This window comes from Conger conger, chromosome 6 (genome assembly GCF_963514075.1).
Source record: "Conger conger chromosome 6, fConCon1.1, whole genome shotgun sequence".
In the NCBI taxonomy this organism is placed as follows: domain Eukaryota; kingdom Metazoa; phylum Chordata; class Actinopteri; order Anguilliformes; family Congridae; genus Conger; species Conger conger.
The window spans coordinates 15,917,874-15,932,593 of record NC_083765.1 but is presented as its reverse complement, the minus strand read 5'-3'; the positions used below and the strand labels follow the sequence as shown (position 1 = coordinate 15,932,593).

General features: G+C 40.3%; 1 protein-coding gene across 2 annotated transcripts in view; it reads left to right on the top strand.

The window, feature by feature from the left end:
• Positions 1-14,720, top strand: part of vps13c (vacuolar protein sorting 13 homolog C) — a 78,858-nt gene that overhangs the window by 19,888 nt on the left and 44,250 nt on the right. For both annotated transcript variants that reach the window (XM_061247098.1, XM_061247097.1), the window contains 17 exons: positions 1,118-1,227; positions 1,494-1,553; positions 2,586-2,645; positions 2,926-3,006; positions 7,327-7,384; positions 7,939-8,066; positions 8,553-8,659; positions 10,567-10,738; positions 10,963-11,025; positions 11,535-11,667; positions 12,016-12,110; positions 12,186-12,328; positions 12,713-12,905; positions 13,260-13,374; positions 13,582-13,718; positions 13,822-13,954; positions 14,349-14,466. In XM_061247098.1, the coding sequence (XP_061103082.1) occupies positions 1,118-1,227; positions 1,494-1,553; positions 2,586-2,645; positions 2,926-3,006; positions 7,327-7,384; positions 7,939-8,066; positions 8,553-8,659; positions 10,567-10,738; positions 10,963-11,025; positions 11,535-11,667; positions 12,016-12,110; positions 12,186-12,328; positions 12,713-12,905; positions 13,260-13,374; positions 13,582-13,718; positions 13,822-13,954; positions 14,349-14,466 (1,906 nt within the window). The remainder of the gene's footprint in view (positions 1-1,117; positions 1,228-1,493; positions 1,554-2,585; positions 2,646-2,925; positions 3,007-7,326; positions 7,385-7,938; positions 8,067-8,552; positions 8,660-10,566; positions 10,739-10,962; positions 11,026-11,534; positions 11,668-12,015; positions 12,111-12,185; positions 12,329-12,712; positions 12,906-13,259; positions 13,375-13,581; positions 13,719-13,821; positions 13,955-14,348; positions 14,467-14,720) is intronic.

Below are 14,720 nucleotides of genomic sequence, written 5' to 3'. Positions count from 1 at the left end.
TCAGAGCATCGGTCGGGGGGCTGTGCCCGCCATCTTTAACCCCAGGCACATCTGGCGGAATAGAGAGCCAGAAAAAATATTCCAGAACTGTGTTCAGTTTTCTCAGTTCAATTTCCTTTAGTCTTCGAAATATCTTGGAATAATGGAAGCCTATGCAGTTTCTTTCCCCCTTGTAACTTGACCATTTGAATTATATATGGTGCTCACTTATTAGTTCAGTTCAATTTAAGTCCGCTTCATACCCATGATAAATGGTAGGTATGCTGTAGTCAAGGCACATTAATACACTTGGTGTATGGTAAATAGTAATATTAGTCGTCATAATAATGATATTCATAGGTTAGAGTGAATACTCTATTGTTACTCTGTAAGCTGATATTATATAAGATATTTACTCACATCTTTTTCTCCAGAAAATGTTTTACTTCACTTCAACCTCTCTCATATTTCTCTGTTGATTCCTTGTTCTTCCTTGTTCTTCCTTGTTCTTCCTTGTGCATCTCTGGTTTCTCTGCTTGGCTGAGGTCTTATTAACTCATCTTTCTCTCTCTCGATGCTTGCGTTGAATATTGAAAAAGGAAGTAAACAAAAAAAGCAAAAAAAAAAACCTTTTAAGAAATCTAAGCGGCATGAGCACAAGCAAGGTAGGTGGCGTGTTGCGTGTGATCTGTGTTCCCCTCTGGACTGTGTCCGCATTAGTGCTATTCACTCTCTTATTCAGCTGGTGCTGCACAACTTTAGCTTATACTGAAACAGGACAACACCATGGTCAGGATGTGTCCTTAACTTTGACTTGACAATGACCACAACATGTGACTAACTGCATTGTCAAAGTCGACAGTGTCTTTGTAAGCAATTCAACTACACTTGCGTTTATTTGTGTTAAAGTTAAGGGCGATTTCTGATTAAATTCAGGCCATAATCTGCATCTGCAGTATGCATGTGTAATCCATTGTATTGTCAGAGTTTGTATTACATTTGTGTCAACAGTTCCTCTCTTTGCTGTCCCTCTGCATTGCATATCATAGTCTGAGTGCTGTGGTCACATGGGCCAAACATGCCAAAAACAAAGGTAAAGTGTCTGTGCAGAGCTCTAAGCATCATGTTGACTTTTCAGAGAAACCAAAAGATGAGAAAAAGGACACATTCGCTGAGAAGATGGCCACGCAAGTCATTAAGAACCTGCAAGTCAAGATCACCAGCATCCACATCAGATATGAGGATGACGTGAGTCACCATATCCATCTTTCAACTTTGGGGGCTAGAGGGCATGGGGTTATTGTTTCCCCTCATCAGCTGTGCCTGTATTTCACACCCTGCAGGGGGTGGGGTTATTGCTGTGCCTGTATTTCACACCCTGCCGGGGGTGGGGTTATTGATGTGCCTGTATTGCTGTTCCTGTATTTCACACCCTGGAGGGGGTGGGATTATTAATGTGCCTGTATTGCTGTGCCTGTATTTCACTCCATCTGCCCCCCACCCCCCCACTCCAGGTGTCAGACCCCCAGCGACCTCTTTCCATGGGTGTCACCCTCAGCGAGCTCAGCCTGCAGGTGTGTATAGCACCTTGTACTTTAAGTCCATGCTGAAAACTAAAATAAAGGCTACCTTATTCGTAGGATGATTCTAAATGCAGTGGAAGGGGGGGATTTGTGTACCGAAAATGTGCATGACGTGCCCTAAACACGTTTTAAAGTCAGCTCTGGTGCTGGGTAACAGTCGAGGGGATGCGCACACGGCACACTGATTATTGCTATGGTTGAACAACAAAGACAACATTTCAAGCAGTTGATCAAGATGCACCTATCTTTAAAACATTGTTTTTGTTATTTCAGCAGCAGGTTTAGCAGATTCCTATTGCATGGACTTCTGGATTAAGTTCTGCCAAAAAAAAGTAGATGGATACTCATTAATATGCAAGCTGGTTTGTGGAGGTTGTTTTAGTAATTTGGAATAAGTTGCTTGTTTGTTCTGTGTTTATGACGCTAGCGAGTTCTGCTGTCTGAGCATCAGGTTTGGCCAGTGGAAGTAACACGGGTGTAAATATTCGAGTGCGTCAGGCCTGCGTGTCACGCCACGTGAGGGTACATCAGAGCAGCCATGCAGAGCGTTGTCTCCAGTGCAGGTCTTTTGGATCTTCTGCCTGAGAATGTTTACATCTCTCACTCACTGACTTCTGTCATAAATAATTCATTAGTAATTAGTACAGTAATAGTCAAGGTTTAGCTTTGTCTCTTATTCTGAAAACTGCTTCATTGTCTAATTCAGACTTGTTTTCTACCCTTTTAAAAGCATATAGCCCTTTATTTTTTACTCAGAAGACCTTTTTGGGGATTAAATTACACCATAACCAAAAGCAAATAGAAATATTTTTTTACTTGGCTGTGGGAGTTTAGTACCTACAGGCACACTTAAAGGGGTGAATCAGCACAAGTAATACTGTGTAGAATAACCATTGTGTCTGTCTACTGGACTGTACATGAATCTGTCCTGTTAACACAGATAGATCTTTCATTGTAATGCTGCAAGTACAATGGGAGGTCCAGTAGACTGAAATTCTCTTAATCTTTTAAAATTTTGTTTAGACGACAGATGCGAATTGGAAGGCTTGTATACTGAACGAAGCAGCCAAAATCATCTACAAGGTAAATCTACAATCATTTGAAAAGTCTTGCTCATGCATTGTCATTTGGCGGATTCTCTTGTTTTTGCTATCTTGCTACTACGCCATTTACACTGTTATTTGTGTGGGTTGTTCTGAATACTTGAGAACTGTAATCAAGCTTTTCAAGAGCACTCATGCATTGTCAGTAGTTAGATGACACATTTTCAATAAAACACCAGCCCATATGTGCTGGCCTGCACTGTTTGTATCTGGCTGATGAGTTTGATTGGCAGGGGTGGACTAACTGTGTTCTGTTCTAGCTGGGCCGGTTAGAATGCCTGTGTGCCTACTGGAATGTTGACAGTTCTATGTTCTACAGAGGCTCATGGGACGAGATAGTGGTAAGGCTCTTTATCTGAATATTCATAATTACCCTATGCTTTTTTTTTATTGTTGAATTTTGTGTGCATTTTGTGAAATTCAGTCGTAGGTACAGTCATTAAGAACTGGTTTAATATGCCTTGTCATCAGAAAGTGCATTACTCTGAATCTAGAAGGGGATTTGTATGCGTATAAACCACTGGACCTGTATGAGTCACACTGTTGCGTACTGGGGCTGAGATCATAGCTACAGAATGTCTTGTGTATAGAACATGTCACAAGTACTAACTGGTATAGAGCAATTTATTATTGGCCTAATGATCTCACCTGCTGCTCAGAATTCTCTGTAGACTTTCACATATTACATTATTTATGAATGAATTTAGGTATCTCCTGTAAAAAATAAAATTATATGTAAAAATAAAGTATAAAAAATGTCCCATATTTTTTATACATTTTCATTTAGTATACATGTATTTCATTATGGCACAGTAAAAAAACTAACAAAAAACCCTTTCTGGCCTACTGTATAGAAAGAATGACTTTTAATAGGCAATGAATACACAGTGATCACTTCACCATACAGTATAGCTAAACCTGATTTATGCACAAGCTCAAATGAGTTTAATCAACTCCCCATAATAGGTTGAGCCCTTAAAAATGAAGATTTAAAAAGAAGTACGTGAGCGCCACTCACTGTGCCAGCTGATGGCTTAGGGACATTTACCATGGAGTCAGTTCGTGGAAATCCTAAACCAGTACAACATAGTTTGGCTCTTACTCTGGTAGGATGGCTGGATGGATAAATAGATTAGATAGATACAGTAGATATATTTGTAGATGGATAGATAGATAGATAGATAGACAGATGGACAGATAGATAGACAGATGGACATACAGATAGACATGCAAGAATGCAAGCAAGCAAACCTTGCTCCAGGATACAGCAGATGAGTAAAAAAGATTAAAACTGGCCAACCTGAAAGGATTTGTGTGCCAGGCCTGGGAGCCGTGGTGGACATGCCCAGCCTGCACGTAGCTGCTGCTGGCGCACCTGGCTGCGTAGCCGCCTCCGTCAACACATGCACTGTATGGAGCCCATGTGACTGTTCTGTACATAAAATGGAATGTACACAGTGTTTCCTCAGGTCTGGTGTGGCTTTTTTTAAGTATTCAGTTTGTATCAGAGGGTTTCACTTGATCTACCTCAAAACACCTTCCTGTTAGTTAAGGGTTTAGTTTAGTTTAGTTTTTTTTTTTTCCAACAATTCACTATCAAATGGGCAAATACTCAGTTACATCCCCAATGTACCTGCACAATAAAAACAACATCAATGATAACACAAAAAAGGCTTATTTTCATTAAAATTTTTCTCCATTTAGGCTACTAACTCTAAAATGGAATCCCAAACATCAGCTACTTACATTCACCCTACACAACTGTCTTTACCAGGGTACATGGTCAAAAGGCTAGTGTTTAAGTTCTACCTTAAATTTAACTGGGCTTATAATTGATTTAATGACAGAGTACTTAAATTAACTTTTACCCATGTGAACTAAACCTTACCAGAATCAGGTTTGCCACACAGTGTTGTAACAGTGTTGTGAGCCTCTCTGACCTATGGGAAGTAGTCTAAGGTAATCAGGGTATAAGCCTTTTACAATTTTTTCTACCACACAGAAATTTAGCTGAGTCGCTCTGGTCTCAACAGGGCGCCAATTTAGCTTCGTGAAGTCATTCCTTCCCTTGAGGACCAAGACCTAAGACCACTCTGATTACTTTGTTTTGTGAGACTTAGAGTTTTGTCTTCCACAGCTTAGGCAGACTTCAGAACGAGGATGTGCTAGCATAATCCAAGTGACATTGTATTCGGCTGGATGGGGTTTGGCACATCATGTTTCATTTAGCATTTTCCCTTGAACTGTAATCCCTTTGACCAGGGACTTTGTTTGAGTTTGAATTGATATACGGGTGTATTCATGCAGTGTTCTGTATGTTGGGTGCATTATATGTGGGGATTTAGTGGAAAAGAAAGTGGAAGACTGCAAAGGTTAGTCTTGTGTTTGCCTTAGCACTAATAGCACTGGGACATCTGCTTGTGGAAGCTCATTCTTCATTGACATTCTGTCTCTGAATGAGTGCAGCAAGGGCATCCCATCTCCTCGGTATACTCACACTGCTTTTAATGTAGTTGTGGGCGAGTTATGCCTACTTACTGCACACAGAAGCTAGGCGGATACCCAATTTAATAATGTATTTGTATAAGTACATTGATGTGCCATTAAAGTGCCATTGTGTGGGCTCAGGAAATTTCATAGGTCTTCTGATGTTTCAGGAAGTGGCTTAGTGTTGTTTGTGCAGTTACCTCAACTGACAACTCTCCCAAATGCAATTAATGTAACGTAATGATTGTGTTTATTTGCTTCAGAACCTGTCATTCCACAATGAAAGGGTATAATAAATGGCAATATTATTATTGTTGCACAGTGAGCATTATTGGTAAGAGTATAGTAAATAGCTCTCTTTGATGCCCAGAACATCAGTGCTTTCTATGTGCCAGTGTTTTAAGCAGCTGCTCCATTTGAATGTCTTCAGATAAAATATGATTACACACATGGGTCACCTTTCTGGCTTGCTTGACATTAGTGAATTATTGGTGGATTTCCAGCATCATTTTAAAACAATTCTGCCTGCTGTACTGGAGGTGGTGTCTCTGGCCAGAGGAAAATCTTTTCAGAATTGGCTGAGTCATGTGATCAGTTATATGCTGAACACCAGCTATATGCTGCAGATGGCAAGTGACAGAAATGAAATAAGACACCACCGGAGCTGCTCTCTCTCACTCAGCACATGGGGAACGTGCCCATACCGCGTGCTCATCGCCTCTGTAATGTAAATTTTACACGAGAAGGGCCCAGAGAACCTGGTTGCCCCCTCTGGGCCCAGAGAACCTGGTTGCCTAATGCAGTACACCATTTTAAATCATAGAGCGGGGACCAGACTGGGTCGCAATCAATATTTTTCTCCTTTTTCACTGTCCAGCTGGAACCACAGTTGAGCCGGAATTAATATAGCTTCATCAGTTCAGGTTCCGGGTTCACTTCCATTATCGCTGATGTCATGGCTACGTATGTTTGTTTAGCACGCTATTGCTATCTGAAGCCGGCTGCAGTACTTGGTCGATTCTTTGTCGGTTGAGTCATAGGGCTACATGGAATACTGTACACGTACATACTTGCCTGTACTTTAAATATCGCCTATCTGGCGTCATCGCTACAAATTGTAATGATAAACACATTCGTTGAGGCATGGTGAACGATGCTGAAGCATTCAGAGTGACATCATGTGCTACAGTTTCGTTTGGTAGTTAATGGCAGTCAAGCGCACACAGTGTGCTGGGTCACCATGCTTTGGCTCCAGAGGAAAATCAGTGATGCCCTTGTGGTTTAGATACCTTCGGTTCATCCTTGTGCTAGCTTGGCTCCAACTGAACAGGGTGAAAGAAATGGATCCCCCATCCTTCAAGTGGTTTGGTTTTTTAAAGGCCACCTGCTCGTCTGGAGTCTTTGTGCAGTAGCAGTGAGTCCAGGCAGTGGCCATTAATATCAAGTGACTCTGGAATCAGTATTATTTGCAGTTGGTGCCCCAGCCTACGTCATTTTGAGAGATTTATGAAGACTCTTTTGTGCAGATGGACAGGCTAATTGCCATCCAGGAGGATGCGTAATGTTTTCTTAATAGCCATTCAGCCGAGCTCAGACAGAGGTTCCTGACGTGGCCAGTATGTGCACAGTCAATGGTTGGGGGGTTTCATCATTTGTGTAGTGGGAGATAAATCTGTTTCAGTGCATTAGTCACGTATGTAATGTATTTGCATAGCTGGTCCCCATATTCAGCACAGCATTTTATGCACAAGGGTTAATACCTTAGTTTGTGTAAATGCCGCATGGGGTTGATTTTGTACATTCATTTGGTGTCATTACTAAATTATCATTATTATCCCAAAATCCTGGTTTAAGAATGTTTTGCAGAATTAAGTAATAAGGAAGTCATTCTTTCTCTTCACAAAAAATGAGAACACAGGCTCTTGTATTAATCATTTTTTGTTTTTAGTTTGATTCCAGGTTTTTTGTAACGAATTTGCTACTTTAGGATTGGACACTAAATGGCCAAAAAAAAATAGTTTGTATCCATGACTGTGCCTATACATGTATAAAAGGAATAATACAATTCCTCTTTTGTTTTTGTATTTTGTCTTGCTGTATTACTGTGCATGTCCTTGACCAAACAAGTGCTTTTAATTTTTTCTCTCTCTGCCCCTTGTCTTAATGTTTTGCAGGGCAAACTGAAAGGAGGGATTAGCACTAAAGACCAGGAGCTGAAAGAATATCAATATAGTACGTAAGCAGAGCCCAAAACGCTGATTGAAATTAGCATAAGAACAGGGAGGTTGTCTTCCCCCTCTTTTTTTCAGAAGGGTTCCTTTTGCTCTCCATGGCAACTGAGAAAAGCGAGGAGGAAAACCATGGAAATCCTCTCTTTTATCTGCAAGGGGCTTTTATCTGGAGCCACCTACACTAATACGAGCGTTCCTATCTGTTCTGCTGCATTCAAACGGCCTGTCTTATCTCCCATAGCTGCTGTGCCAATAATATAAAATGAGGGAAAATATATAGAAGACAATTTTATTTGACAGGTATATTGTGCTCAAATTTGAACTTAGGTGTATTGTCTTGTGTTAACATAATGGACCACTTTCAGTTTAAAAAAAGCTATTTTTTAACCTTTCTCTGTAATACAAAATAACTTGCCTTTTGCAAAGTTTGTTCCAATTGAATTATATAGGTAATATAGGAAATTATTGAGACACAATTTCTGATAAAAAAAAGCAGACTTGCATTTTAGCTAAGTGTGGAATTAATTGTAATTTCCCTCTTTTCTTCTTACGCAGTTTTCAAGCCAATCTTTGCCTCTGCGAAAATGTGCATTAACCCGAATACTGAGGTTGAATTCAAATCACCAAAAGCCGACCTTTACCTGGAAGTGCAGAACATTGCCTTTGAGATGACCAAACCCCAGGTACTATCAGTGAACTACTGTAGCTCAGCATTTTAAGACAACCCCCTGAAATATTCCCAAATTTAATAAGTACCACAAACAAACCTGCTTAATGTAAACAAATCTATTAAATTGCTTTGGTATTCGGGGAAAGGTCACGCTCGATTTGGAGGTTGTAACCATCATTCAATGTAATGTAATTATTGACAAAGCATCTGCCCACTTTATTATGTACTGTACATGTTTTAAGGGGATTTCTTGTCTTGTGTACATGTTTGACTTTTGGGTGTTTTTCGCTGTGTGTATCTTTCTGCGGCTCGAGTACACAGTTTGCCAGGTCTCTCATGCAAAAAAGAATTGATGATAAAGTTGGCAGAGGGGTTGGATTTACTCAGCAGTTACGTGATTCCATATCCTATGCTCGGAAATTTCTAACATTTCTGTGGTTGCTTTGACATCACATGCCCTAGATGTGTTTATCTAATGTCCTGTTTTTGTATTTTACAGTACCTTACTATGATTGACCTTCTTGAATCAATAGATTGTATGGTTAAAAATGGTCCATACAGGAAATACAGGCCAGATGTAGCTGTACACACTAATGCGAAACATTGGTGAGTCCAAGAACACTGGGTAATGCTATTTAACACTGTAACCTTTTTGTATATGAGTTCATTGCAAGAACTACAGAAGCCGAGCCGAGAACCGGTTCCAAATTAGAACCTGATCTAAAATTCCAAGGACCTGGTAACCGATAAAAAAATTTTCATTTTGGTTCTTATTGGTTCCTAAACACGGATTTTCACTCATGCATGTTTCAGATATATGGCCTTGATTAGGCTATTATTGCAAACTAGAATTGTCACTTTGACCAAAAATTGCACTTTGAGTAAGTACACTTTCAATCCATTAGTTTGAATATGTTCAAACCTTTGTTAATATTTTTACAATAATTATAATGTCAAAAATGACCACTTCATTTTTGATATCATACGTATCTGGTGTTGTGCTAGTGCTAATTTGTCCATTAGAGGGCCAGAATATATTTCCAAAAACACCATTAACAAGCATGGGTTCCCAATTTAACAAGATATATTAACAGAACATCAAAATGTACAAACCATAAGCATTAACTTAATGGTGTCCATGCATGTAATATTGTTCTAGCCAGCTCTCCAAAGCTACCTCTCCAGCCTTGAGTGTCAACATGCCATCCTTATAGTGCTGTTATTGGAGAGACTTGCTTTTTACACAAGAATAAAACGATTAGTAATAATAGTTAGCTAGCTTGTGATAAATGAGGGTAGATCAGTTTTATCTGAATGTAATATGCCAAATCGATGGAGATGGCGTTTTAAACATGAGTCATTTATAAGCGGAATGCGGATAAGTGCGTGTATAAACTACAGGTTTTTTTTCTTGGTTAATCAACTAAAGTCAAATATATTATTTTGCCAAATAAATTATCTACCCAATCCTATTTCTGACATGTGAAACACTCAATTGAGTTTGTGACAGAAGGAATGAAAACCACAGGGTTTAAAAAATATATATATTTCAAATGTTCTCTTTCATGTTCAAACATGGTGAATTAATGTACATACACTCACCGAGCACTTTATTACATATTTATTGGACTTATTTTTTAGACTTCTGTTGCTGTAGCCTATAGCCTTAGTTATAATGCGTTGGGGTATTCAGAGATACTCTTCTGCATACCACCGGTTATTTCCGTTACTGTAACCTTCCTGTCAGCTTTGACCAGTCTGGCCATTGTCCTCTGACGTCACTCGCTAACAAGACGTTTCTGTCTGCAGAACTGCTGCTCAGTGGATTTTTTGTTTTTGTTTTCTGCACCACTCTTTGCTCTAGAGACTAGTGTGCGTAAAAATCCCAGGAGATCAGCAGTTTCTGAGATACTCAAACCTCCCTTTCTGCCACCAACAATCCTTCCATGGTCTAAGTCACATTTTTTCCCTTGATTATTGAAGTGGAAAAAACTGAACATTAACTGAAGCTCCTGACCCATATCTACATGATTGTATGCATTGCACTGCTGCCACACAATTGGCTGATTAGAAAACGGCATGAATAAGTAGGTGTAATAAAGTAAAAATGTTCCTCATAAAGTTCTCGGTGAGTGTATAGGTAGGTAATGTGGATGAATTGGGAGCAATAGTTTCTACGTTGTATTTGGTACACAAATCTGACCATACGCTCATAACTACAAATATTTTTTTAAAGCAACAAAAAGCTGCATAGAAATAATTTGCAGATGTGTTGTAATCTTGTGTTTGTAGAACAATGTAATGCTTTGTTTGCTTATATGTATGTTGTTGTGGTCTATGATGAATTCCGCTAGTATAGCACTGATATTGTATACCATTCGGCGGGATTTCAGCTTTACCTCCCTATTCTAATATGATTGGAATGTAAATGTTACAGTCCTATTTCAAACACGCACGTCTGCCCAGAATCTGCCCAGGCTGATGTCCTGATTTTTGGGCGGTTGCTCTTGCAGGTGGAAGTATGCCTTTAACAGCATCTTTGAGGTTCATATCAGGAGATTCAACCAGATGTGGTCATGGTCGCACATCCGTGAGCACAGACGGACCCTGAAGGCCTACAAACAGGCATTCAAAGACAAGCTTACACAGGGAAAGATGAAGGAAGAAACTGAAAAGAAAATTCAGGTGACATCATCAGTATCATTGTCATGTTCTTCAATGTGTATTACTGGGATTTGCTTTATTATGTAGTGTATGTAAAATGTATTCATTTTCATTTCAATGTTGTTTTTGGGGGTGGGGGGTGGGGGTTGGTTATTAAGTTTTAAGTGGTTATAATATATTTTTCAGCTCAGTATTGGCGTGCACTAGAAGTAACAAAGTAAATAAACTCTGTTTATTGTCTACAGGATCTGGAAAAAGTCCTTGATGTCTTTAACATTACCTTAGCCCGTCAGCAAGCGCAAATGGAGGTGTGTATGACTTTCCACACCATATGTTCTTCTTTTTGCTTATTGTGTGTGTAGGTGTGTGTGTGTGTGTGTGTGTGTGTGTGTGTGTGTGTAGGTGTGTGTGTGTGTGTATTCATAAATGTGTGCATACTGTACATTCCGAGCACAGTCCCTTAGGTGTCACTACAATTGGCTCAATGCACAACATTGTATTAAAGCTTGTTTTGTATACTGACTAAATACCGACCTATTAAAGCCAGGTACTTTGGATATTTTGTATGAACAATAAAATGCTATTTATGGTGGAAATGAGATCTTTAGTTGAAGACTGCCTTATTTTTTGGCCCTTGCTCAAGGGCCCAACGGCTGTGCGCATCTTATTGTGGCTACTCCGGGGATTGAACCTCCGACCTTGTGGGTCCCAGTCATGTACCTTAACCACTACGCTACAGGCCATATTATTGTATAATGAGTATGGGTGGTTGTAGTGATAATTGCTGCATGTGATATTTTCATGTCCTTTCTGCCAGGTGATCCGATCGGGGCAGAAGCTGGCGAAGAAGGCCGCGGGGCAGAAGCAGAGGGGCGGTGGCTTCTTCAGCAGCCTCTTCGGAAAGAAAGATGGCAAGAAGGAAGAGCAGGAGGACTCCAAAGAGTCTGACAGTGAGTCAGCCTAATTCTACCTCACCCAGCACCAAGAGCGCAAGATGCACACCACCCAGTCTCATACACACGTAAACACACGCATGCGCTCGCACATGCGTGCGCGCACACACACACACACACACACACACACACACACACACACACATTCACATATGCACACACATGCACATTTCATACATACATGAGTACACACACATAGCTACGTGTATCTACTGTGCATGAAACCAGTTATTGTCTCTCTTCAATATTTCCATTACTAAACTGATCCTCTATTCATGGCCTTAACACTGGAAAGTGTTATTGATTGTTAATGGCTGTTAATTTGCTTAATCACCTTTCTTTCAGGCATAGATGAATTGATGACTGCTGAGCAGAAGACCCAGCTCTACACTGCCATAGGCTACAGTGGCAGCTCACATAACCTGGCCGTGCCCAAGCATGTATGTGATTGGTCCGATTGCTGTCCTCTTGCTGTGTGTGAGTGGGGGCAATAATCCCATATTCTTGTGTTTTAGTATGTGGCTGTGATTGTGACCTTCAAGCTGTTCAGAACGTCCATCACTGTACGAGAAAAGCATGATGTTCCTGAGATCCTCAAAGTCCAAATGATCGACTTGAGTACCAGAATATCCCAGCGGCCCGGAGCACAAGCCATCAAGTAGGCCTCATAATTGTCTTCTGTGCTGTACTCATTCACTTTGTCTTAAGTGGCATAGGGCAGCTCCAAATCTGGGAAAACACGATACACATTTGTACAGTCCATGTCTATAACTTCTAAATTAACTTGTAATTTGTGTAATGCTACTGTCTGGTCTTTCAATACTTGGTCCCGTTTGGTAAACACGTATGGAAGTGGGTTGAAAGATGAGGGTTGGATTCAGACACAAAATTAATTTATTATTCTTCTGGATGTTTACTCCCGCACTTACAGACCTTGACCCGACCCCCCACACTCACACGCATAGGCGCTCACAGGCGCACACACATACAAACATGGGCATGTCTCAGCCTCTCACACCTGTTTCTCTCTATGACCTTCCAGAGTGGAGGCCAAGCTGGAGCACTGGTATGTGACAGGTCTGAAGCAGCAAGGGGAAGTTCCCTCCCTCATTGCCTCAGTTGGGGACTCCAGCTCCTCCCTTCTCAGCATCCTGTTTGAGATAAACCCAGACGGAAGCAGTGCTGACCAGCTGCTGAGGGTCCAGTCCCAGCCTGTTGAGATAATCTATGATGCTGTGAGTGCAGAACTACCACCTTACCTCCTGTCATTCTGTTTTGGGGTTCCTAGGAATTTGGTGGTACTTAAGTTTGCAATCAAACAGTAGAGGGCCTAACATTGACTCGTGGGGAACATATGAAACACTTAACAAATTAGATTTGTAATCTATCAGGAATTTGCTTCAGATGTCCCCTCGAAGAGGTCTAGACTAATTTACTCCTTTCCTCTGAATCATTAGTACAGTAGTTGCAAATTAATATCCTTGGACAAATGTTTGCCTTTTTCATATTCTTTAGTTAACATTACCAGCTGTAGTTTTATATTTTGAAGCCACCCAATGTAACTGGTTTCAAATATTTGTATTCATTAGCTGACAGTAAACAGCATGGCTGAGTTCTTCAGGACAGGAAAAGGGGTGGATTTAGAAGTGCTGACATCTGCCACTCTCATGAAGTTGGAGGAGATTAAAGAGAAGACTGCTTCTGGTACACTATTTATTTGTTGACTTATATTTTACTAAATGTGTAGATTATTACCAAATAGACATTTCAAATGTGCTTGTGCATGTGTAGCATGAAAAATACCTCAGAACATATTCATATTTATATATTTCCAATTAAGAGTTATGTTTTCTCAGAAAAGCAGTGTTTGTCCATGGCCATTCTGAGCATTGTTTTGTTTGCCATCACTAGGTCTTTCACATATAATCGAAACACGGAAAATTCTGGATCTCAGGATTGATCTGAAACCATCATACCTGCTGGTGCCAAAGACAGGCTTCTATAATAAGAAATCAGATCTGATGATATTAGACTTTGGTAGTTTACAGGTGAGTGTAAATGTGCTGTATGTGCATGTATGTGTGCATATGCATTTGTATAGCTGCTGTAGTGTTAAAATATGGAGATTATCCTTAAAACTGTGTTCTGCAGCTGAACAGTGTGGACCAGGGAGGCCACCAGCAGGTATCTGCCAGCTTCTCCTCTTTAGAGGAGATAATGGACAGAGCTTATGAGAGATATTCCCTTGAGCTTCGAAGTGTCCAAGTGCTGTACAGCAAATCAGGTGGGTTCAGGTTCTGCCCAATCTTGTTTGGGTTTGTCCACATAGCAATCTTCTCTTCTATCTGCAGCTTGTGATCGCAGAGGACTCTTCTCCCAATCTTTCAGCTAAAAATTAAAATCAAATTTTCATCCCTTTTGCCAAATTGTTCCCTCGCTCCATTTTGCTGGTATCTGGAAAACCCAGCAAAATGTGTGGTTTGCTTAACTGACAAATAATTAGCATGTGAACACACTCTTTAATTAGCATGTGAACTCTTACATCTTTAAGCAGATTGATAGAAGAGCAATTTACATATCTTTACACTTTAAAATGTGATCTTGATTTTGTCGTATTGGTATGAAAGGCTATTTGTATTTGTTATTTAGCTGTGTATCTGTCCACGCTGTGTTCTCAGGGGACGAGTGGAAAAGCGCTCGACTGCAGGGCTTCTCCAAACAGCATATCCTCCGGCCTATGGACTTCAAGGTCCAGCTGGCCAAATGTATGGTGGAGAAAGATGCCAGGATGCCCAGGTCTGCCCTTCTCCAGTTTAAAAAACGAAATATTAAATGCACCAGTATCTACATGATGAAGCATGAGTCAGAATTTTAGATGACAGGCAAGAGTTGTAACTTATAAACCTCAGATTCCAGTAAACAACAATCCAATCCAAGCTTGAAAATCCTGAGGGAGAACACATAATGTAAGCACTATACTATATCAGTTCTAGGTATTGGCCTGGATTTTTTTAAAACCCCTGCTTACAGTATATACTGTATCCAAGCGA